Source organism: Aquarana catesbeiana, linkage group LG10 (assembly GCF_042186555.1).
Source record: "Aquarana catesbeiana isolate 2022-GZ linkage group LG10, ASM4218655v1, whole genome shotgun sequence".
In the NCBI taxonomy this organism is placed as follows: domain Eukaryota; kingdom Metazoa; phylum Chordata; class Amphibia; order Anura; family Ranidae; genus Aquarana; species Aquarana catesbeiana.
This window is the reverse complement of record NC_133333.1, coordinates 233,254,433-233,279,803: the sequence shown is the minus strand read 5'-3', so window position 1 is coordinate 233,279,803 and position 25,371 is coordinate 233,254,433. Positions and strand designations below refer to the sequence as shown.

General features: G+C 45.5%; 1 protein-coding gene across 1 annotated transcript in view; it reads left to right on the top strand.

Annotated features, from left to right (window-relative positions):
* The first annotated feature begins 783 nt into the window (after positions 1-783).
* LOC141111276 (indolethylamine N-methyltransferase-like) overlaps positions 784-25,371 on the top strand; it is a 57,146-nt gene continuing 32,558 nt past the window's right edge. The window contains exons 1-2 of the mRNA XM_073603421.1: positions 784-985; positions 2,643-2,850. Coding sequence (XP_073459522.1) covers positions 835-985; positions 2,643-2,850 — 359 coding nt within the window. The 5' untranslated portion in view covers positions 784-834. The remainder of the gene's footprint in view (positions 986-2,642; positions 2,851-25,371) is intronic.

Here is a 25,371-nt window from a genome sequence, read left to right as displayed (position 1 = left end):
GAACTCTGTGTTTTTGACATTTGTTTAACTTAAAGACTTTACTAATAGCACTAGCTATGTGTTTATAGTGTAAATATTGATCTTTGCACTGTTTAGCAGTGAAAAATGTCATTTTAGGTACTTTTGCAGTGTCATTAAAAAAATTGTCCCTGTCAGTAAATTTCATTAATTTTGCCAGTAAAAAATTGGCAGTTTGAAAATTTTGGCATCCTGCCAGTAAATTGCACTTCACGGGGGGGGGGGGTTGGAAACACTGAATCCTGGTGACCAAATACAAGAAACGTCTTACCTCTGTGCTTGCCAACAAGGTTTTCTCCACCAAGTACTAAGTCGTGTTTTGCATGGGGATCAAATACTTATTTTACTCACTGAACTGCAACTCAATTTATAGCATTTGTTTTATGTGGTTTTTCTGGATTTTTGGTTGATATTCTGTCTCTATCATTTAAAATACACCTATGAGAAAAAAATATAGACCCTTCATTTCTTTGTAAGTGGGCAAACTTACAAAATAAGCAGGGAATCAAATAATGATTTTCCCCACTGTATAATATTTGGGTGTTCTAAGTAATTTCCCAGCAAAAAATACAGATTTTTACTTGAAAACAACAAATGTAAAAAAAAGCCTGGTCTTAAAGTGGTTAAACCTTTGCAAACTCAGATGGCAATCATACCTCAGTCAGCACTATTCCCATGACTGCCTTATAAATATATTTATAATTATATTACAATAAAATGTAACCACCTTATTTCAAAAGAATATAAATATAACTCAAACATTAAAGCTTAGTTGAAAGCAGAAATCAAAGAGGTGAAGTTCAGCATTGCAGGACCATGGATTCCACAACACATAAACTCTATCATGTACATGGAATGGATTCCAGAAGTTTTCTGGATTTATATTTCTCTAATAAGGAGGACATGGTCTTTGCAGAGGATTTTTTAAAATTTCCAATGGGGATGATTCACTATCAGTTCAGCACCGGTATGTACAGCATAGATTGATGTTTTTAACAAAAAAGACTAATGTTGTTAATAAATCTAAAGCCTCGTACACATGATCGGATTGTTGGCCAACAGAGCGTCAGACTTTTGTCCGAAGGGCGTGTGCCGGGATCTTGTCTTGCAAACTAACGGCACACAATTGTTGGCCAACAACAAGTGAAGTTGTCGGAAAATTTGAGAAGCTGCTCTCAAACATTTGTGGCCGGCAATTCCGACAGCAAATGTTCGATGGAGCATACACACGATCGGACTTTCTGACAACAAGCTCACATCGAACATTTCCCGTCGGAAAGTCCGACCGTGTGTATGCGGCATTAGTCATTATATTATCACTTTTTATGTATTTGCTTGCAAAAGGTCAATTCACAAACATTATCATATTTGTTTTCTATCTTTAAGCCCCAGTTTACACTTGTACGACTTGTCATGCAACTTTGGACCCCAAAGTCACATGACAAGTTGCACCCCATGTTTTCCAATGAGTACTGTTCATATTTGTGTGACTTAAGACTCATGCACACAGGGTGTTTTTCCTGCTGCTTTTAGGAGCATCATGCGTTTTTTTTTTTACAGATTTAAAACGTCTCTCCGTGATATTCTATGTGTCCACATAGGCTTTTAGGAGCTTTTAGTGGCAGGGGCATTTTCAAGCTGCAAAAAAACCCCAGGCCAGTGCGTTTTTAGGCAGCAGCGTTACAGCTGTAAAAACGCCTGACATGGCTAAATGCATGTTAATGCTGTATACAGCATTAATCCGTGTCAAGCGTTTTTAAGCTGTAGTAATTGGATTTGGGAGTGGAAAATAGAAGAGGGCAGAGAAACGATGCTAAACGCTAACGTAGCATGTAAGGGGGAATCCTGCAAACTCTGATGTAAAGTGGAACTCTGTGCGCATTAACACCATTAACGCCAATGCAAAACACTTGTAAAAGCGCGTTTTTCCTGATGTTGGTACTGGCTTTGCAGCTTGTTTTTTTTTAACGCCCTGTGTGCATGAGGCTTTAAAGTCACAGCGACTTTAAAGTAGTTCCTGTACTACTTTGGTCAGATTTTCATGCAACCTGAGGCCCATAGACTTCAATGTAAACCCTCAAAAGTCGCATGAAAGTTGCACCTGCATCATATACATGTGTGTTCGACTTTGTAGAGTACACACAGTCACATGGTCTAAGCCAAAGGCACAAAGTCGCACTCGTGGCATAAAAGTTGCATCAAGTCACACTGTAAAGTTGCAGTGGAGATCACACAATTTTGAAGTTGCACAAGTGTGAATGGAGCCTAAATGATTAGAACAGATGTAGAGCAAAGTGACTGTTTCTCTGCAAATGGCACTCTGACCTCTTTAAACTCTCCTTACCCCCCCTCTCTCTCTCTCTCTCTCTCTCTCTCTCTCTCTCTCTCTCTCTCTCAGCTCCTTGCTCATCTGGTGCTTTCATATATGGAGGATAATGTGACATATAATGGCTGGCCTAGCAGGAAATCCCAGAGCCATATTATATATTGGTTGGGATTTTTTAAAGCTATTTTCATCTAGCAGCGTCATTAAATGCCAAATGTTATGAAAATGTGAAATCTCTTTTTTGGCAGTGAAATTAATTTCGGGTAAGATAACATCTGAATCTCTAATATTCCTCCAGGTCGAGTTGAGGGTACATTTTTGATTGACATCAGCCTTGGTTCCATCATTCACCTTCTTTATTCCGCCTCCAATTCCTTCAAAAAAATAGTCCTATTAAAATTCCAAGAGAAATGTATTATGGAACTGAGCAGATGGCTACATGACCGTACCGGAGCATATGATTGGTCGCATACATCATCAGCCGCAGCTGAGTTAGAAGGAACGAGGTGACTTGTCCCCTTTCTGATTTTTGCATTTTAGGTTACAGAAGATTGTTTCTTTAAAGGCAACTTCTATTATTTTTTAGTATATTTAATTTATTAAGTTGGTTAAAATACAAACTTTTTTTTTTTCATGTTTTTAGTCAGGTAACTTTGAAATATTGTATTTGAAAAGTTCAAATCTATATTTTCATCCAGCAGATGGAGCTCTCAGCTCTTTATAATGTTTTTATTCTGGGCTCTCCTTATCTACTGCGTTGAAAAAGCCTATTCACATTGTTTAAAGTAGAAGTCCAGTCAAATCTAAACATAACCCTGCTCTCACCCCCCATTCTAAGCCCTATACTAACTACCCTGTAAAGAAAGGATGTCTATGCTTACCTATTCTGAGGGCCCTAAAGTCCAAACCGACTACGGATGCCCCATAGTAAGCCTATGGGTGAAGAGTAATCACTGCTCAAGGTTGGTCTCCACCTGTACCACCTCAAGTGCACACTACCAGGTGCCGGCCCTGTCCATTACAGGCTTCACAGTAGAGGAAAAGGGTCTGGTCGGCCACACATCTGATAAAATCACCTTAATTTAGACATATTCCGAAATAGACTCTCCACAATGTACAATTGAGGGAAAATAGCACTAGCTGGTGTTCAATTTTCCCTTGATTGTACATTGTGGAGTGTCTATTTGGAATATATCTAAATTAATGTGATTTTATCGGCTGTGTGGCTGACCAGACCCTTTTCCTCTACTGTGAAGCCCGTAATGAATAGGGTCAGCACCTGGTAGTATGCAGTGAAGGTGGTACAGATGGAGACCAACCTTGAACAGTGATTACTCGTAACCTGTAGGCTTACTTTGGGGTACCCTTAGTCAGTTGTCCCTCCAATACACTGAAGCCGGCTCTGGAAGCCGATCATATGACAACCAGACCATTTTCCTCTACCGTGAGGCCTATGGGTGATGTCACCACCCAGGTACTGCAGCCGTTGTTGGCAATCTCTCCTCTCCATGGAAGCCGGCTGCTAGGAAGATCATGTGACTGGACCAGAGCACCTTCAGAATAGGTATGTATAGACATCTTTCCTTTACAGGGCAGTTAAGATTGGGCTTATAATGGAGGTGGGAGCAGGTTGAAGTTTAGAGAGTCTTTGATTGGACTTCTACTTCAATAGCTCAATCTGTAATTTATATATATAACTTAGATCAGTCACTCCTTGGAGTTGAGCAGTTCCAGGTCTCTCTAGTTTTTCTGATAGACATCAGCTTGGGTGTCATCAATGCAGACAAAGGATTTCAAATGCTTTGAAGTCAATATGGGTACTTTTTTTGGTGGTCACTTTTGGCCCTTTGATAAGGGAGGTGTATTAAAAAATCCCAGCCGGCCTGTGTTGCATAACCAGCTGGTATTGGCTCATTAACATGTAGAAGAGAAAAGTACAGAGATCTTGTACTTACTGTAATTGCTCATTAACCACTTGCTTACTGGGAACTTAAAGCGGAGCGCCGCCGAAGAAAAAAATTTTAAAAGTCAGCAGCTACAAATACTGCAGCTGCTGACTTTTAAAACATGGACACTTACCTGTCCAGGGCGCCCGCGATGTTGGCACCTGAGGCCGAAGCGTCTCTCCGTCCTCGGGTGCTGCCGCCTCCATCTTCGGTAAGGGAATCAGGAAGTGAAGCCATGCGGCTTCACTTCCCGGTTCCCTACTGCGCATGCGCGAGTCGCGCAGCGCAATACGGATGGTCCCTGCTGCTTCTGGGACCCGTGTGTTTCCCAGCAGGCAGCGGGGAGGGAGCAGGAAGTGGCGTAAATAACCGCAGATTCTGCAGCTATCTATGCCGGAAGTGGGTACAGGTATCTGTACCCCCCTCCCCCCTGAAAGGTGCCAACTGTGTCACCGGAGGGGGGGAGGAATCTGATGAGTGGAAGTTCCACTTTTGGGTGGAACTCCACTTTAAACCCCCTTCCTGCCCAGGCCAATGTTCAGCTTTCAGCGCTGTTGCACTTTGAATTACAATTGCGTGGTCATGCAACACTGTACCCATATGACATTTTTGTCATTTTTTTTCACACAAATAGAGCTTTCTTTTGGTGGTATTTAATCACTACTGGGGTTTCATAGTTTGTTATAAAATTTTGCAAACAGGTCATTTTTCTCCTTTATTGATGTGCGCTGATGAGGCTGCACTTATGGGCAATGATAGGCTGCACTGATTGGCACTGATAGGTTGCACTGATGGGCACTGATAGGTTGCACTGGTGGGCACTGATCAGGAGGCACTGATAGGTGGCACTGATGGGCACTGATACGTGGCACTGAAAGGTGGCACTGATAGGTGGCACTGATAGACACTGGTAGCTGACACTGATAGGCAACACTGATAGGTGGCACTGATGATGCAAACCGGTGGGCACTGATTGGCAGCACTGGTGGACACTGATTGGCAGCACTGGTAGACACAGATAGGTGGTACTAGTGGGCACTGGTGGGCACTGCTTTGCAGTACTTATGGGCACTGGTAGGTGGCACTGGTGGGCACTGATGCGGCGGCAGTGCCCCTCTGTGTGAGTGACCGATGTCCCGTTTACAGAAGCCGGTAATCGGCTTTTTTTTTTCCTCACGCTGTCAGCACGAGAAGGAAAAGTCTATTACTTGCTTCTGTTTACATTACGTGATCAGCTGTCATTGGCTGACAGCTGATCACGTGGTAAGGAGCTGGGATCGGCCCCTTACTCCGATCTGTGATCAGCTGAGTCTCATTGACTGGATGAATAAGGTGAATATTTATGCATATAAAAAGAGAAAGGTAATAATAATTTTCTATAACGAGATGTATTTTATATATATATTAAAACTGAATTCTAGGCAGATATAAAAGACTCAGATTAACGGAGCTCTGTAATCATTTTAAATGCAAACAGTGTACCTGAATCCAACCTGTTATCCGCCTCTTGCAGTCTCTGTACTACAGGACTGGAGTGTGAGAGGAAAAAGCAGCACATGTTCATGTGGTGATAGAAGGAAGGAGCAGAGTGACAGAGAGACAAGACCATCACTGTGCTGCTTCTCATATCACTGTCCAGTCACAGAGTGGGGAGGGTCCAGGACAACCTGGGCTAAGAGGAAGTGGATTCAATGATCCCGGCCATCAGACTGAGGACATCAAGTGGCAGAAAAATGGTACTATGGGGGATATCTCTGGACTGAAGGTGAATATTGCAGAAAAATCTGGTTGTATTATTTTATTATTTTATCTTTTAACATGCTATTCATCTTTTTATTTGTATCTTGAGTTCTGCTTTTTTTTTAAATCCTAAAATTGATAGATATTATGGGTGCAACGGATCAAAACACTCATGGTTCGGATCATTCCTCGGATCAGAGTCACGGATCGGATCATTTTTCGGATCAGCAAAAAAAAAATCTCCCCACTGTAATATCCACAATCTCCCCACTGTAATATCCACAATCTCCCCACTGTAATATCCACAATCTCCCCCACTGCTGTAATATCCATGTCATCTCCCCACTGTAATATCCACGTCATCTCCCCCACTGTAATATCCACGTCATCTCCCCCACTGTAATATCCACGTCATATCCCCCACTGTAATATCCATGTCATCTCCCCCACTGTAATGGACATCTCTCCCACTGTAAAAGACATCTCCCCCACTCACTGTAATGTCCACAATCTCTCCCACTGTAATAGACATCTCCCCCACTCATGTTGAATTTTAAAAGCAGTGAACTTCTGTCAGATTATCAAACCTGTGAGATGAGCAGGGCTGACGCTGCTTTTAAAATTCAAGATCTAAGTAGTCAGACGGAGTTGTAAGTCCTGTATTTCACTATATAAACTGACTTTACTGTTATAAATACGTGTAAAATGCAAAACTCCGGTGGGTGTAACAACATGTCCGCTTTCCCCCTTAGTGTATCCTTACTGTGGACGAACGTGGGGTGTAGCAAGATGGCGGCGACGGGACGTCACTTCTGTAGCAAACTGCGATGGGTCGCCGAATATGTCGTTACATCGGCCAGAGGGGTGATGACATCAGAGCGCAGTTCGCCGCCGCCGCCGGGTTTACCAAGATGGCCGGAGCTAGGCCGAAGCCGCTCCGAACAGGTTGACCCGTTCGGATCATGGATCGGTGACGATCCGTTGCACCCCTAATAGATATAGTATAGAGCAGATATAAAATAAAATCATGTTTATTTGTATTTGATCAGAAATTAGGGGATGTGTTTTCCAGTGTAGCACTCTGATGTCTAGGCAGGGTTGCTCCTAAATATACCTGTCAGGTGTATTGGCCTTGGCCAATTGTTAGGAATTAATTGAGTTCACCCTAAGTCTGGAATTGCTGCACTTCTCTCTTCTGTCACTAGATGGACGCGTATCTGGTGACATTAGATAAGACAAGGGCATTGCAAGGACGGATTGGGAATGGATTAAGGTGTCTCAGCCAATGGGCAGGGATCTTCTTGGGTCCCTTGGCCTTCTGGGAGAGCCTATTTGTTTGGGTGGGGTCAGGTGTTCGGGGTTTCGGTGCCACCTGGACGGCTTTCTGGGTGGACGTGTGTTGTGCTGTCCGGGCTGCTAGGCCAGAGTTTGGGCCTATCCCCGGCTAGGGATGAGCCGAACACCCCCCGGTTCAGTTCACACCAGAACCTGCGAACGGACCGAAAATTCGTGCAAACTTTAGAACCCCATTAAAGTCTATGGGACTCGAACGTTCAAAATCAAAAATGCTAATTTTAAAGGCTAATATGCAAGTTATTGTTCTAAAAAGGGTTTGAGGACCCTGGTCCTGCCCCAGGGGACATGTATCAATGCAAAAAAAAGTTTTAAAAACGGACGTTTTTTCGGGAGCAGTGATTTTAATGAAATATTTCTTTAAATATCGTACCTGGGGGGTGTCTATAGTATGCCTGTAAAGTGGCGCGTGTTTCCCGTGCTTAGAACAGTCCCTGCACAAAATGACATTTGTAAAGGAATAAAAGTCATTTAAAACTGCTTGAGGCTTTAATGTAATGTCGGGTCCCGGCAATATGGATGAAAATGAGTGAGGCAAATGGCATGGGTAACCCCCCCCCCAGTCCATTACCAGGCCCTTTGGGTCTTGTATGGATATTAAGGGGAACCCCGCACCCAAATTAAAAAAAGGAAAGGCGCGGGGCCCCCAGGCCCTATATACTCTGAACAGCAGTATACAGGCGGTGCAAACAAGACGGGGACTGTAGGTTTGTTGTTAAGTAGAATCTGTTTGTAATTTTGAACTGGTACATTTTTAAAGTGTAGCTCCAGCCAAAAAATCTATTTTTAAGCTTTTTGGAAAACATAGGGAATTGTTATCACCCCTGTAACATTTGTTTTGCTGTCTGTGCACCTCTTCAGAAGATTTCACCTCACTTTCTGTCCCAATGACAAATGTTTTTTGAAAATTTGTGGTTTTCATTGAAACAAGGATTGGTGATAAAGCATCAGTGGAGAGGAGACATGTTTTTCTCATATTAACTCTTACAGAAAAAAATTTCCCTTCCTAGGGGTAGATTTCTTTTTCAAATAACAGTTTTTATTAAACATATACGTAAATAAGTACAAAAGACAATGAGGGTCTAATACACTGGTTACAACTGGCCAGTGGCCTTGCTGATAAGTATTAAGCATTAAAAGAAGAGCAGCCAAGTACAGTATCTTCATAGTGAATTCCAGGTAACACTTAGTAGTCAACAAACAGGTCTCAGTTTTGACCTGAACATAGCCCAAGGAGGAAAGGGGAAAAAAAGAACAGAAGAGGAAAGAAGAAAAGAGGGGTAGGGTAGTGGAGGGGTGGAGGGGAAGGGGAGGCTCTGCCAATGGCTCATGGCGGGTCTTCACGTCTATGCCACTCTTCCCAGATCTTATCATGTGCCTCCAATCTATCTTGTAGTCTAGCCGTCATTTTTTCCATCAGCTCTATATCTTTTATTCTGGTGTATAGGTCTGTTTGAGTGGGAGGGTCTCGTCTTTTCCAGTGTAGGGCAATAATACATCTCGCGGCTGTAAGGACATGTCGGAGCAATTTCCCGGAGTGCCAAGATATATGTAGCCCAGACACTCCAAGAAGAAACAACCTTGGATCCATGGGCACCTGCACACCTAACAGACGGCTCAATAGTAGTTGCGTCTCGGTCCAGAAGGGGACTATTTTAGGACATGTCCAATAGATATGGTATAAGGTCCCTCTGTCTCTCATACACCTCCAACATCTATCCGAGCTAGTGGGGTAAATAGCGCGGAGGACATCTGGTGTCAAGTACCAGAAAAACAAAATTTTATAAGCTTTCTCCTTATAGAGTGTACAAAGGGAACTCTTAGCTTCCTGAGACCAGATTGTCCGCCAGGTGGTTTCTGGGATTTCCTCCCCCAATACTCTCTCCCATTGGAGCATATATGCATGTTTACCCTGGGTTGTGAAGCAATGGGAATTTAGTACCCGGTAAATGTCTGAGATTAACCCTCGTCTTGCTGCACCCTCCAACATTAAACACTCAAATGGAGTAGGAGCCGAAAATTGTAAGTTCAGAGCAAATGATTGAGCATAATGTCTAATCTGCAGGTACCCATAGAATACATGCCGGGGTAGGTCAAATTTTTCTTGAAGATCTGTAAATGATAGCAATCTGCGCGTACAGGAATGCACCAGGTGACCATAGTGGAACAAATCCCTTGTCGCCCACGGGAAAGACATCTGATGCATAAGGCCTGCAGGCATTCTGGGATTATATAGAAAAGACGTGAGGAGTGACCTCTCTGAACATAGCTTATGAACTCGAGATAGTTTACGCCAGAGTGATCTGAGGTGGAGCATGGGACCCAAAAGCTGGGCTGAGTCCACCTCCACCTTTGCATTCCAGAGCATACTATTTGGGTGGACAGGTGCCATCCATATTTTTTCATTTTCTGTCCATCTGTTGTAAAAACGTTGGGGAAACCAGGAGGCCAGGGCCCGCAATTGGGTAGCTTCATAGTATTTATGTAGGTTAGGAAATGACAACCCACCCTCTGAGCGCGCTGATGTGAGGACCGAGTGTGATATTCTGTGCCTTTTATAATTCCAGACAAAACGAATTAAATCTGCCTGGAGTTTCTGCAGTTCCGCATGTGGTATCAGGATGGGAAGTGTTTGGAAGAGATAAAGGAGCTTGGGTAGGATGGTCTTTTTAACAGAGGCCACCCTCCCTAGAAGGGAGATATGGTGGGCCTTCCATTTTTGCAGGAGATCCCTTATAGATCTGAAGAGGGGGGGTAATTGGCTCAATATAGGGTAGAGCAGAAGGGAGTAATCTGTACTCCTAGATGTTTCAGGGATATTGTCTTCCAGTGGTATGGGAAGCATTGCTGTAGATGGTGAGTCTCTGATGTTGGGACGTTAATAGGTAACGCTTCAGATTTGGCTGCAGGTCCCATTCACAATTGGGAATGCAGGCGACAGGGTAAAAGGGGTCTTGACCTGAGATGTGGGATTAGTATATAGGTGTCTAATATCCTGCAGAAAAGGGCCCCGAAATCCCATGCAGTTCAACGTGGCGAACAGGAAAGGCCAACCAAGGCGGTCAAAAGCCTTTTCTGCGTCCAGTCCGAGAACTAACGCTTCCAGCTTGTCCCTGTTCGCCATGTCTATAAGGTCAATAATCCGTCTCGTGTTATCCCCCGCCTGACGCAGGGGGACAAAGCCCACCTGATCCTTGTGTATTAAAGAAGGGAGTATCAGGTTCAATCGCATCGAAAGGAGCTTAGTAAAAAATTTTAAATCAGAGTTTAGGAGCACGATTGGCCTGTAACTGGCACATAGTGAAGGATCCTTGTCAGGCTTGGGGACCAACGTGAGGAATCACCTCTGCATGTCCGGGGGAATAGTAGTTTTCTGGAAAAAGGCATTAAACAGCTTACACATATGGGGTAAAAGAATCGGGAGAAATGTCTTGAAATATTCATATGGGAGACCGTCTGGGCCGGGAGACTTATGTGAGGGCAAAATTTTGATGGTGGCTGTCAGTTCTTCTTCTGTGATAGGGGCATTGAGGGAAAGTAGGTCTGATCCCTGCAGTTTGGGAAGTCCGCTTTCCTCTAGATATTGTCGCATGCGAGTGGTCAGATCAGGAGAAAGAGGATCCTGAGGGATCTCAGGGTCATTATACAGGGTTGTGTAGAATTCACTAAAAGCCCGAGCTATATCTTGAGGGTATGTTAAGAGTGCTCCCTGTCTATCCTTGATTTGTTGGGGGGTGGACATGTGAGAGCGTTCCGACAGCTTGCGCGCTAGGAGGGAATGGGCTTTGTTGCCTTTATCATAGTAAGTTTGTTTTAACCGAAGAAGTGCTTTCTCTATATGGCCCATTGCTAGGTCTCGGAGGGTGGTACGTAAACAGACAACTTTTTAAAGGAGATGTATGGATGGCAAGGTTTGTAATTGGAGTTCTAGGGCTCTGAGATCTCTCTCAGCTTGAATTTTAGACGCTATTGCATTTTTCTTCATGGCCGAGGAGACCGCAATACACCTCCCCCTAAGGACTGCCTTGTGCGCCTCCCAGAAGGTGGAGAGGGTTATATCAGAGGTGTCATTTTCCAGAAAGTAATTCTGCAATGTTGATTCTAATTCCAATTTAGATGGGGTATGTTTAAGGAGGAAATTATTTAATTGCCAGTTGCATGGTTTACGAATAGGGTTACCTATATCTAGGGACATAATAACAGGTGCATGATCAGACCAGGAGATAGGTAAGATCTGAGCTGTCTTCGTGGCGTGAAGAGTGGCATTGTTGACAAAGTAGTAGTCTATCCGGGAGTGCATACGGTGAGGGGCTAAAAAAAATTTATATTGTCTATCCCCCGGGTGTAAGGCCCACCATGCATCAAATAAGGCATGATGCCTATTTATTTGACGAAATAATTTGAAATCTCGGGCGGCGCGAGTCTGTGGGGCTGTGGGGTTAATCACGTGTCGATCTAGACCTACTGAGTGGGATAGATTAAAGTCCCCACCGATTATCAAATAGTCATTGGGAGATCTAAACAAACGTGCAAGTACCTTGGATAGAAAGTGTATCTGATGGGTATTAGGGGCATAGAGGGTACAGATAGTGACCACCTGCATTTGCCACTGGCCTCGTAGAATTATGTAGTGTCTCCTCGGATCTACAAAGGACTCGGAGCATTTAAATGGGGAACCACGCTTAAATAGAATAGCCACTCCTGCTCTTTTGCGGGGGCTATGTGCTTGGTAAACTTGGGGGTATTGTCTAGATGCAAAGGTAAAGGCATCTCCCTTGTTAAAATGTGTTTCCTGCAACAGGACTACGTCCGCCCCAGAATGCCTGAGCTCTCTCAATGCCAGATGCCTTTTCCTGTTTGAGTTCAACCCGTGAAAATTAAGTGACATAAACTTAACCATGGTCACTGGTGTATGTGCGCTCAAGATTACTTAGCTTATCCAGCCGCGAGACCGCTACCACGTCCCAGCAAAGAGGAGGCCCATAGATGGAATGCGTCCAGGTGACCTTCCCGATCCAATGGCGAGCCAGGGAAAACAGGGGGGTGGGGGGGAAAGGTATGAGAAGAAAAGTAAACTTTGCGATGAAATTCCGGGCAGTCTATACCGCCCGGGGTCTATTAAGTTCCAGTAGGTTCCCCCGATCAGAGCCCCCAACAATGGCCCAGAGCAGGGGAACATAGAGAACCGCTTTAAACACAGTCAACAGTGTTCGAGATATCTAAACAAGGTGACAAAGGGGAACTTTGGTAGGTTAAACCTATAGGGGGACTAATGACCAGAAAAAAAACTACCACTGTCAAGTCTCCATCAGGGGGTGCCCAATGTTACATAGTTACATAGTTACATAGTAGGTGAGGTTGAAAAAAGACACAAGTCCATCAAGTCCAACCTATGTGTGTGATTATGTGTCAGTATTACATTGTATATCCCTGTATGTTGCGGTCATTCAGGTGATTATCTAATAGTTTCTTGAAGCTATCAATGCTCCCTGCTGAGACCACCGCCTGTGGAAGGGAATTCCACATCCTTGCCGCTCTTACAGTAAAGAACCCTCTACGTAGTTTAAGGTTAAACCTCTTTTCTTCTAATTGTAATGAGTGGCCACGAGTCTTATTAAACTCTCTTCTGCAAAAAAGTTTTATCCCTATTGTGGGGTCACCAGTACAGTATTTGTAAATTGAAATCATATCCCCTCTCAAGCGTCTCTTCTCCAGAGAGAATAAGTTCAGTGCTCGCAAGCTTTCCTCATAACTAAGATCCTCCAGACCCTTTATTATCTTTGTTGCCCTTCTTTGTACTCGCTCCATTTCCAGTACATCCTTCCTGAGGACTGGTGCCCAGAACTGGACAGCATACTCCAGGTGCGGCCGGACCAGAGCCTTGTAGAGTGGGAGAATTATCGTTTTATCTCTGGCGTTGATCCCCCTTTTAATGCATGCCAATATTCTGTTTGCTTTGTTAGCAGCAGCTTGGCATTGCATGCCATTGCTGAGCCTATCATCTACTAGGACCCCAAGGTCCTTTTCCATCCTAGATTCCCCCAGAGGTTCTCCCCCCAGTGTATAGATTGCATTCATATTTTTGCCACCCATTATTTTACATTTTTCTACATTGAACCTCATTTGCCATGTAGTCGCCCACCAACATTATTTTGTACAGTAACCGTTTATGGGGAACTGTGTCAAATGCTTTTGCAAAATCCAGATACACCACGTCTACGGGCCTTCCTTTATCTAGATGGCAACTCACCTCCTCATAGAAGGTTAATAGATTGGTTTGGCAAGAACGATTCTTCATGAATCCATGCTGATTACTGCTAATGATACCGTTCGTATTACTAAAATCTTGTATATAGTCCCTTATCATCCCCTCCAAGAGTTTACATACTATTGATGTTAGGCTAACTGGTCTGTAATTCCCAGGGATGTATTTTGGGCCCTTTTTAAATATTGGTGCTACATTGGCTTTTCTCCAATCAGCTGGTACCATTCCAGTCAGTAGACTGTCTGTAAAAATTAGGAACAACGGTCTGGCAATCACTTGACTGAGTTCCCTAAGTACCCTCGGATGCAAGCCATCTGGTCCCGGTGATTTATTAATGTTAAGTTTCTCAAGTCTAATTTTAATTCTGTCCTCTGTTAACCATGGAGGTGCTTCCTGTGTTGTATCATGAGGATAAACACTGCAGTTTTGGTTACTGAAGCCCCCCGATTCACTCGTGAAGACTGAGGAAAAGAATAAATTCAATACCTTCGCCATCTCCCCATCCTTTGTAACCAGATGTCCTTCCTCATTCTTTATGGGGCCAATATGGTCTGTCCTCCCTTTTTTACTGTTTACATACTTAAAGAAATTCTTGGGATCTTTTTTGCTCTCCTCCGCTATGTGTCTTTCATGTTCTATCTTAGCCGTCCTAATTGCACCCTTACATTTCTTGTTGCATTCTTTATAAAGTCTGAATGCTGAGGATGATCCCTTAACCTCGTATTTTTTGAAGGCCTTCTCCTTTGCTTTTATATGCATTTTTACATTGGAGTTAAGCCATCCAGGATTTTTGTTCGCTCTTTTAAATTTATTACCCAATGAGATACATTAGCTAATTCCCTTATTCAATATGCTCTTAAAGCAAACCCATCTCTCCTCCGTATTCTTTGTTCCTAATATTTTATCCCAATTTATGCCTTTTAGCAAGGTTTGTAGTTTAGGGAAGTTGGCTCTTTTGAAATTCAGTGTCTTTGTGTTCCCTTTATGTTTCCTATTTGTGTGATTTATACTGAAACTAATTGACCTGTGATCGCTGTTACCTAAATTGCCCCGTATTTCCACATCTGTGATCAGGTCTGTATTGTTGGTAATCAGTAGATCCAGTAATGTTTTATTTCTAGTTGGTACTTCTACCATCTGACCCATAAAATTGTCCTGCAAGACATTAAGGAACTGGCGAGCCTTAAATGAATGCGCGGTTCCCTCCGCCCAGTCTATGTCTGGATAATTAAAATCCCCCATTATGATAACACTTCCCATCCTTGCTGCTAATCCAATTTGTGATAGGAGATCCGTCTCCACTTCCTCCCTCAGGTTAGGGGGCCTATAGCATACTCCTAGTATTATTTTCCTCTCAGCTTCATCCCTTTGGAGCTCTACCCATAAGGATTCCACCTCCTCTCTAGCTCCCTCAGTGATGTCATCTCTCACATTTGCTTGTACATTATTCTTGATGTATAGGCATACCCCTCCCCCTTTTTTACCCTCTCTATCCTTGCAGTATAGGGTATACCCTTGAATGTTTGCCAGCCAATCATGAGAGCTGTTGAACCAGGTCTCTGAAATTCCCACAAAATCCAAATCCTCCTTGTACAACAGTATCTCTAGTTCACCCATCTTGTCCGCCATGCTCCTGGCATTGGTGAACATGCCACATAGTTTAGACCGGTCGCATATTGTCCTCGTATTGGGTGTTTCGAGATTGCAACTATGTTCAATGTTCAAAACAAATAAACAGGCTGGGGGGGGCCTAGGGGGAGTGCAAATATGGTTGATGAGTGGGGCAGGAGAAACAATTATGGCAGTCAGCTTTTCTTAGATTTGGTGGATCCTCGGGGAGAGTCCCGGTCTCTGGGACATTTAGTTGGGGGGATCTTCTGCCAGACCGTTGGAGGCGGCGTTGGCAAGTCCACTAAGTCCCAATCAGGCAGACGTGGAGCGGGGATCTCCAAGATGTCACAGAAGTTGTTCAAGTCTTCTGGGAAGCGTAGCACTGCTGCTTTTCCCTGTCGATGAGCTGTCAAGCTAAAAGGAAATCCCCAGTGGTAAATTATATTGTTCTCTTCCAGTGAACTGAGTAGAGGTTGGAGGAGTCTTCCTTTCTGCAGGGTGATCCAAGATAGATCTGGGAACAGCTGAATTTGTGCATTTTCAAAGACCACCTTCTTGGAAATGCGGGCTTTTCGCATGATGTCTTCCTTTAAAGGGAAGGAATGGACTCTGCATATAACATCGCGGGGTCTGGAGGCAGGCCCCTTAGGGCGTAGAGCTCGTTGTGCACGGTCCATTTCTATGGGTTTGTTTGGGGTCCCCCCCCAAGAGATCATTGAATAAGGCTTGTAGGGTTTCGTGTAAGTCCTCAGGACCCTCTGACTCCGGTAGGCCCCTGACTCGGATATTATTTCTGCGCCCCCTATTGTCCAAGTCCTCAATATGGCGCTGCATATTCCAAAGCATTAGGTGGTGGTCAGCCCCCTGTAACTGGGTGCGATGTACGGCTAGCTTTGTCTCTTGAATTTCTTTCTCTGCCATCTCTACTCGCTCCGAAAGATGTTTAAGGTTGACATGGATTGTTTGAATTTCCGCTCGGCAAGCAGATTTGACTTCCTCAATCAGGAGTTTAAAGTCCTCTTTGGTAGGAATGGCTTGGAGATACTCCTGCCATGGGGGGTTTGCTGAGATCGTGGGTCATCCCCCATGCGATACTGAGGTTGTTGTGGTGGAGTGGGTGCTCTTTGAAAGACAGGGGGAGGTGCAGGTCTCCGTGGCTCCCAGGGCTGCATTTGGGGGTCCTGCGAGCTCCCCCAGAGGGGCATCTGTGTAGGAGAGGGAAGGCCACAGGCCTGAACCTCCATAGGGGCCAAATTCGGGGAGTTGACCACCTGGGCATATGACAGTGTCTGGCCTGTACCCCGCTCTGCGGATCTGGAGGCACTGTGGCGGGCTGGTCTCTGCGGCTGAGGGGAGTCAGGGGGTAGTAAGCACATTTGCTGAGGGGTATGTCCTCCATGCTGCGCCTCTGACCTGATTCCTAGTCCCCAGACCCCCTCTGGGTCTGGTAGTGGTGGAAAGTCAGTGGATTGCAGAGAGGGGGTCGGGGATACAGTTCCTCCCAGGGACAGGACCGGGTCCGAGGCCGTGCGCAGTAGCCGCGAGAAGGCCTTGGAGCACTGCGTATATAAGGCTGCAGTGAGGCCTGGCGTTGTGTCCCAGGGATTGTTCAGAGGCTTCCCCTGTAATACGTGGGGTAGAGACGGACTCACCGCTCGGGATCCCTGACATCGCAGTCCGCCTGCCTCTTGATCCGTAGCCGATGCGCTCTGATGAGGTGATGGCGATGTTGAGCTCGGCTGGAGCGGCGGCCTCGTGTAGGAGGAAGATGCCGCCGGCGCCATCTTGTCCTGTCCATCGTCAGACATGGAGGGTGGCTTAAAGTACCCATGAAGGGTCGCTGAGGAGCCGGAAGGTGGCTGGGATGATCCCCTAGGTTTGGAGGATCTCTTTCTGCTTCCACCCATATACAGGTGTTAGAAATCCCCCTAAAAGGCCTTGTAGCTGTGGGCTGGTGGAGAGCTAAGCGCTCAGGCTTCCATGCAGGGCAGCTTCCGGTCACGCCCCCCTAGGGGTAGATTTCCTGTTGTCTCCTTCCGTTTGCAAGTAGGAGTCGTTTGTAAGTTGGATGTTTAAAAGTAGGGGCCTGCCCTATATACTCTGCAGAAATTGGGGCCTTAGGTGTTGGTGTTGCCACAACACTGTAAGCCCTCACAGTTACTCTTGGTGGGCGCAGGAATGGGCCCTGCTGTGAAATAGTAGATCAAGAATTGTAATTACATGCCATTGTTGAACAGTGGTAGAAAAATTGGGCCTTTGGTGGTGGTGGTGGTGCTGGTGCCACAACACTGTAAGTCCTCACAGTTACTCTTGGTGGGCGCTGGAACGGGCCCTGCTGTGAAATATTATATCAAGAATTGTAGTTACATGCACCTGTTGAACAGGGGCAGAAAAATTGGGCCTTTGGTGGTGGTGGTGGTGTTGCCACAACACTGTAAGCCCTCACAGTTACTCTTGCTGGGCCCAGGAATGGGCCCTACTGTGAAATATTAGATCAAGAATTTTAATTACATGTCCCTGTTGAACAGGGGCTGAAAATGTGGGCCTTGGGCACTGGTGCTGGTGCCACAACACTGCAACCCCTCACAGATACTATAGTTGGAGCGCAGGTATGAGACCTGCTGCAAAGTATTGCATCAAAAATTGTAACTACACGCACCTGTTAAACGGGCAGAAAAATTGGGCCTTAGCCACTGGTGCCGTTGCCCAGAACCAAAAATGTTCTTAAAAGCTATCATCAGCATTAAAATTGAGGAGGAAGAGGATTGTCACTCAGCATAACCGGATAGTCACTCAGCATAGGCAGACTTGAACAGATCTCACATTAAAAAAAAATATTCGGTTACATCAGCATCACGTGCTTGGTAGCTGGTGATCCAAGACTGATTCATTTTTATGAAGATCAACCGATCGACCGATTCGGTGGACAGATGCACCCTGTGATCGGTTACAAAGCCTCCAGCAGCACTGAATGTGCGTTCCGAAAGAACGCTGGATGCAGGACAGGCCAGTAGCTCAATTGCATACTGTGCATGCTCTGGCCAGTGATCCATCCTCAAGACACAGTAACCCAGAGGATTTTCGGTGGGAAAGGTGTCCAAGTCTGATCTTGCCCCTAGGTAATCCTGCATCATGTGAATCAGACGCTGGCGATGGTTGCTGGAACTGATCATACCTTGGGACTGCGGACTAAAAAATTGTCTGAACGCATCGTTCAGACGGCCACCTTCTCCACCGCTCCTTCTTTGACTGACCGAAGCCTCAGCAACACGTTGTCCAGGAACAGGAGTTTGTAACCTCCCAGTCTCTGGGAACGCGTTGCACAGACCTTTCAGCAAGGCCTCCCGAAGATTTTTCATCCTCTGCTCCCTCTGCGACGGCAAGATAAGGTCCGCAACCTTACCCTTGTAACGTGGATCAAGGAGGGTTGCCAGCCAGTATTGATCCCTCTCCTTGATACCACGAATACGAGGATCCTTCCGTAGGCTTTGCTGGATCAGGGAGGCCATGCAGTGTAGGTTTGCTGAGGCATTCGGTCCGGAGTCCTCTGGGTCACTAAGGACTAGACATGTGCATTTGTTTTCGTCCGAATGCATTTTCGTCCGAATTTCAGGTATTTCAGGTTATCGTTAAAACGATAACGAAAGTGCAGAGTCCGAAAAACGAAAGATCCGACATAAACAAATGCTTTATTTTTGTTTTCGTTGCTACAACAGTTCGATATAGATAGGAGATTCGACATGATGATGACAATAACAGTCTTTGTCCATCAAACCTGTGGTCGAATGTGCCTAAGCTTAGCTCTATTAGTCCAAGATTATTCTACACAGAGAGAAAAGATTCAACGTAGAGAGAAAAGATTCGACGTAGGGGAGGAAAGATTCGACGTAGGGGAGAAAAGATTCGACGTAGGGGAAAAAAGATTCGACGTAGGGGAGAAAAGATAGATAAAAATAATGATGATGATGAATGTTATTGGCTGATTGTAACCAAAGAGGAGGAGCAGTAAAATAGCTAGAACTGCGTAGAGGAGAAAAGATTCAACGTAGGGGAAAAAAGATTCGACGTAGGGGAGAAAAGATAAATAAAAATAATGATGGTGATGAATGTTATTGGCTGATTGTAACCAAAGAGGAGGAGCAGTAAAATAGCTAGAACTAAGTACACACGTACTTTGGCTTATGGTGTCTGTTGAAAGTTCTAAGAAGATTCGACGGAGCAAGTAAACTATATGGCGTTGTACAGTTTAGCTGCTCCGTCGAATCTTCTTTGCACATTCGACAGACACCATAAGCCTTCAATGACAGATTCAACCTTAATTTGGATTTTCGGACGAATGCAATTTTTAACGAAAAACGAGATAAATAAAAATGAATTTCAGGAGTAACTAAATACATTTATTTTTCGGACGAAAACGAAATTCCGAAACGAAATATTTCAGTGTGCACATGTCTACTAAGGACGACATAATCCGCAGCCACCTCCTCCCAGCCACGTACAAGTCCATGGGCTTCTTGGGACTGTAAATGATCCCTTAAAGACTGCTGCTGATGCTGAGTGCCAGGCTCCACCTCCATGCTGACACAATCCTCTTCTTCCTCCTCCTCCTCGTCCTCTTCCTGTGTGATCGGCGGGCACGCAGGAACACTGTCTGGGTAAAGGGGGCCTTGAGAGCTAAGGAAGTCCTCCTCTTTCTGCCTCTGTTCTGCCTCAAGTGCCCTGTCCATTATTCCACGCAGCATGTGCTCCAACAGGTGGACAAGGGGGACAGTGTCACTGATGCATGCACTGTCACTGCTCACCATCCTCGTGGCCTCCTCAAATGGTGATAGGACAGCGCATGCATCCCTGATCATGCCCCACACAGGTACTCATTGATGGCCATCTGCTGCATGTGCTGCGCTGCAAGACCATGAGTCAGCGGTAATATGCACATTACCACTGACCGCCCTGTCCAGCGAGGCCAAGACATTGCCTTTCACATGCCGGTAGAGAGCCGGAATTGCCTTCCATGAGAAAAAGTGGCGTTTGGGAACCTGCCACTGAGGAACCGCACATTCCACAAACTCACGGAAGGGGGCAGAGTCTACCAACTGAAAAGGTAGCAGTTGAAGTGCTAGCAATTTAGCCAAGCTAGTATTCAACCGCTGGGCATGTGGATGGCTGGGAGTGAACTTCTTTCGGCGGTGCAGCAGCTGGGGTAGGGAAATTTGCCTGGTACAATCTGACGTCGGTGTACCGATAGCAGATTGCCCCCAAGTACTTGGCTGTGACACAGCTAATTCTACACGTTCATTCCTCTCAGTGCACGTCTGAAGGTATAGTGGGGTTGGAGATCCCAGCTGATGAGGAGCAAGGAGAGGTCCTCTTTGTTCTTTGGTGTGGGTCTTTTAGGTACGCGAGATATTTTGGCCGCGCGAGATACGCTTGAGACATATGTTGCAAATAGCAGTGGTGGGATCTGATGCACGCGTCTCAAAAAAGGCCCACACCAAAGAACTTTTGGAATAACACGCAGAGACAGCAGCGCCCTGCATATGCGGAGCTCTGCGGTTTGATGCAGTTGGTGTGCTACCCTTAAGCTGGCCCCTGGAGGGCATCCTGCCTCGTTGGTGATCTGCCTCTTCCTCCCCCTCCTCCTCTCTCCTATCAGGCACCTACGTGGAGTCAGTGACCTCATCATCCCCTCCCTCCTCATCACTGGAGCAAAGCTGGCAGTATGCTGCAGCTGGGGAAACATGACTGCCAGATTGCTGTCCTTCTTGGGCACCCCCTCTGTCCGTGCTCACGTTACTGCCTTCATCTAGGTCAGTATCATCATCAAAGCCTTCAAAACGATGGGCATCCTTCTGGAGCATGTACCCAAGACTGTGGTCAAACATTTCGAGGGACTCCTCAGGAGGACATGGTGGGGCTAGGGAAGGAGTCACTGATGCCATTGAGCCGAGGGAAGAGGCCGCGTTGGCAGCTGCTTTGCCAGACAAAGTACCCTGAGCCTGGGTGAGAGAGGATGAGGAGGATGAGGACGGCTTGGTCATCCACTCGAGCAAGTCTTCCGCATGTTGCGGCTCAACACGGCCAGCTGCCGAAAAAAAGGCCAAGCGTGTCCCATGGCCATGTGCTGATGGGGATGCACCGTGTCCACTACCAGCACTGTTGCCTCTAGACACGGAGTGTTCCACAATGGCCACTTCTTTCACTCTCCTCTTCACTATCCCTTCCCCCACTTTTTATTTATTTATTTATTTTTTGATTGAAACCCTATGTTTGTCACGTTTTGTCTTACACGTTTTTGCACGTTTGACTAGTAAGGATGCGGGTCCTCGGGCCAGCCCTGAACGTCTTGGGAGGGGGTGGACATGGCCTTTTGGCTTAGTTCGCCCTCTCTCATGGGGTCTCCCTTCGGGGGAGCCCCACCTAGTACTTGGGTGGGTCCTGTCTCGGCAGGCCCTCCAGAGAACGGGGTCTGTCTGGTTTCGGCCGGATAGACCATTGTAAGTACCTTTGTCCCCGCAGGAGCCTAACGCCCCGGAGGATCAGGGAATTGGCACGTCTGTGTACCCGTGGCACTTTTTTGTGAGCACTCTCTATGTGTGTGCACATTTTTTATGCACCGGGTGAAGTTCTTGGGGTGTGTTTTGCACGCCATAGGCTAAAAAGAAAAAAAAAAAAAAAAACATGACTGCCAGATTGCTGTCCTTCTTGGGCACCCCCTCTCTCTGGGCTCATGTTACTGCCTTACTCTAGCTGGGTACCATAATCTGAGCCTTCAAAATGCTGGGCATCCCCCTGGAGCATGTACCCAACACTGTGGTCAAACAGTTCGGGGGACTCCTCAGGAGGACATCGTGGGGCTAGGGAAGGAGTGACTGATGCCATTGAGCCGAGGGAAGAGGGAGCGTTGGCAGCTGCTTTGCCAGACAAAGTACCCTGAGCCTGGATGAGAGAGGATGAGGAGGATGAGGACGGCTTGGTCATCCACTCTACCAAGTCTTCCGCATGTTGTTGCACAACACGGCCAGCTGCCGAAAAAAAGGACAAGCGTGTCCCACAGCCATGTGCTGATGAGGATGCACCGTCTCTACGACTAGCACTGTTTCCTCTAGACACAGAGCCTGCTTCCTTCTTTTATTGGCTTGTGACTGTCTGCCTCTCCTTGTTGGCCTTCCAGACATACTAATGGCCTGCAGTGAGATGTAGCTGCACAAAGCAGGGATGTATATATATACTGATACTGCAGCTAGCAGAATCAACTGCCTGCCTGTAGTATTATTAGTATGAGAACACCAGCACTTGTCTTCAGGTAGATTTTGGTGCACACTGTGCAGAGGATGCAGTACACTAACTGTAAATACTGTAACTGCCTGCCTGTGGTATTAATAGGAACAGAACAACAGCAATTGCCTTCAGGTAGCTTTAGGTGCACACTGTGCAGAGTATGCAGTACACTAACTGTAAATACTGTAACTGCCTGCCTGTAATATTAATAGGATCAGAAGAACACCACCAATTTTATTCAGGTAGCTTTAGGTGCACACTGTGCAGAGGACACAGTACACTAACTGTAAATACTGTAGCTGCCTGCCTGTGGTATTAATATAGGATCAGAAGAACACCACCAATTTTCTTCAGGTAGCTTTAGGTGCACACTGTGCAGCGGACGCACTACACTAACTGTAAATACTGTAGCTGCCTGTCTGTGGTATTAATAGGATCAGAAGAACACCACTAATTTTCATCAGGTAGCTTTAGGTGCACACTGTGCAGAGGACACAGTACACTAACTGGAAATACTGTAGCTGCCTGCCTGTGGTATTAATAGGAGCAGAACAACAGCATTTGTCTCCAGGTAGCTTTAGGTGCACACTGTGCAGAGGACGCACTACACTAACTGTAAATACTATAGCTGTCTGCCTGTGGTATTAATAGGATCAGAAGAACACTACTAATTTTCTTAAGGTAGCTTTAGGTGCACACTGTGCAGAGGACACAGAACCTTAACTGTAAATACTGTAGCTGACTGCCTGTGGTATTAATATAGGATCAGAAGAACACCACCAATTTTATTCAGGTAGTTTAGGTGCACACTGTGCAGAGGACACAGTACACTAACTGTAAATACTGTAGCTGCCTGCCTGTGGTATTAATAGGAGCAGAACAACAGCAATTGTTTCCAGGTAGCTTTAGGTGCACACTGTGCAGAGGACGCACTACACTAATTTTAAATACTGTAGCTGCCTACCTGTGATATTAATAGGATCAGAAGAACACCACCAATTTTATTCAGGTAGCTTTAGGTGCACACTGTGCAGAGGACACAGTACACGAACTGTAAATACTGTAGTTGCCTGCCTATGGTATTAATAGGATCAGAAGAACACCACTAATTTCCTTCAGGTAGCTTTAGGTGCACACTGTGCAGAGGATGCACTACACTAACTAAATATTGTAGCTGCCTGCCTGTGGTATTAATAGGATCAGAAGAACACCACTAATTTTCTTCAGGTAGCTTTAGGTGCACACTGTGCAGAGGACACAGTACACTAACTGTAAATACTTTAGCTGCCTGCCTGTGGTATTAATAGGAGCAGAACAACAGCAATTGTCTCCAGGTAGCTTTAGGTGCACACTGTGCAGAGGACGCACTACACTAACTGTAAATAGAGTAGCTGTCTGCCTGTGGTATTAATAAGATCAGAAGAACACCACTAATTTTCATCAGGTAGCTTTAGGTGCACACTGTGCAGAGGACACAGTACACTAACTGTAAATACTGTAGCTGCCTGCCTGTGGTAGGTGCACAACAACAGCAATTGTCTCCAGGTAGCTTTAGGTGCACACTGTGCAGGGGACACACTACACTAAATTGTAAATACTGCAGCTGCCTGCGGTACTGTACTAATAGGATCAGAAGAACATCACTAATTTTCTTCAGGTAGCTTTAGGTGCACACTCTGCAGAGGACGCACTACACTAATGTAGCAATAACTCTCTGTGGAGCTGCTGATTTAAGCGGGCCTGCCCTCTATGCTCTTCACCCTTCTTAAATTGTTAAATCCCCTTGACAAAACTGTAGTGCAGTGTTGTAACAATTTTAGAAGGCCAGTATGCTGGCCTGAGTTTATGGGAGGGGCCCGGAGGGTATTTAAGCTGACCACTTCCCCTTCCTCTTTGTCAGTTCCAGTGCACGATACCCTCCCTCCCATTCCCCTTTTTACAGCACTTCTCAGCAAATTCTCCTCCACAATCATCCATTACTTATCTTGGGTATGGCCCCTTTTCTTGCCATACCTACCAGACGACCAAAAGCCACACCTCAGGTCTATTTATGTTGTAAGTCTTGTCGCCTGTTTATGTGATCCACATTTATCTCAGTCTTAGGGCCACGACCATAAATTAGAAGGCCAGTATGCTGGCCTGAGTTTATGGGAGGGGCCCAGAGGGTATTTAAGCTGACCACTTCCCCTTCCTCTTTGTCAGTTCCAGTGCATGATACCCTCCCTCCCATTACCCTTTTTACAGCACTTCTCAGCAAATTCTCCTCCACAATCATCCATTACTTATCTTGGGTATGGCCCCTTTTCTTGCCATACCTACCAGACGACCAAAAGCCACACCTCAGGTCTATTTATGTTATTTATGTTGTAAGTCTTGTCGCGTGTTTATGTGATCCACATTTATCTCGGTCTTAGGGCCATGACCATAAATAAATAAATAAATAAATATATATATATATATATATATATATAATATATATATATTTGTATAAATCTATACCCGGGAGCTTCCCCTGCTCTAGACCTTAAAGTCACTATCCTTTATAACTAAATGCAGGGCCCTGCAATGAAAAGGTAGTCCTGACGTCTTCAGTCTTCGCTAGCTTTTATAATTGTAATCCGCAAAGGGGTTCCTCCTGGGTGTTGCGCATTGTAATGTAACACACTAAAACAATTGTAATCCAGCAGATTGACTAAGTGTTCTCATATGAAGAAAACAAACATCTAGCATCTGCTCTTGAATACTGAAGTCTATTCAGATGTGAAGTTCTCCAACTTAACTTGTTCCGTGGTACTATCAGTCCCAGCAACACTCTGTGCAGTTCTAAATGTGTG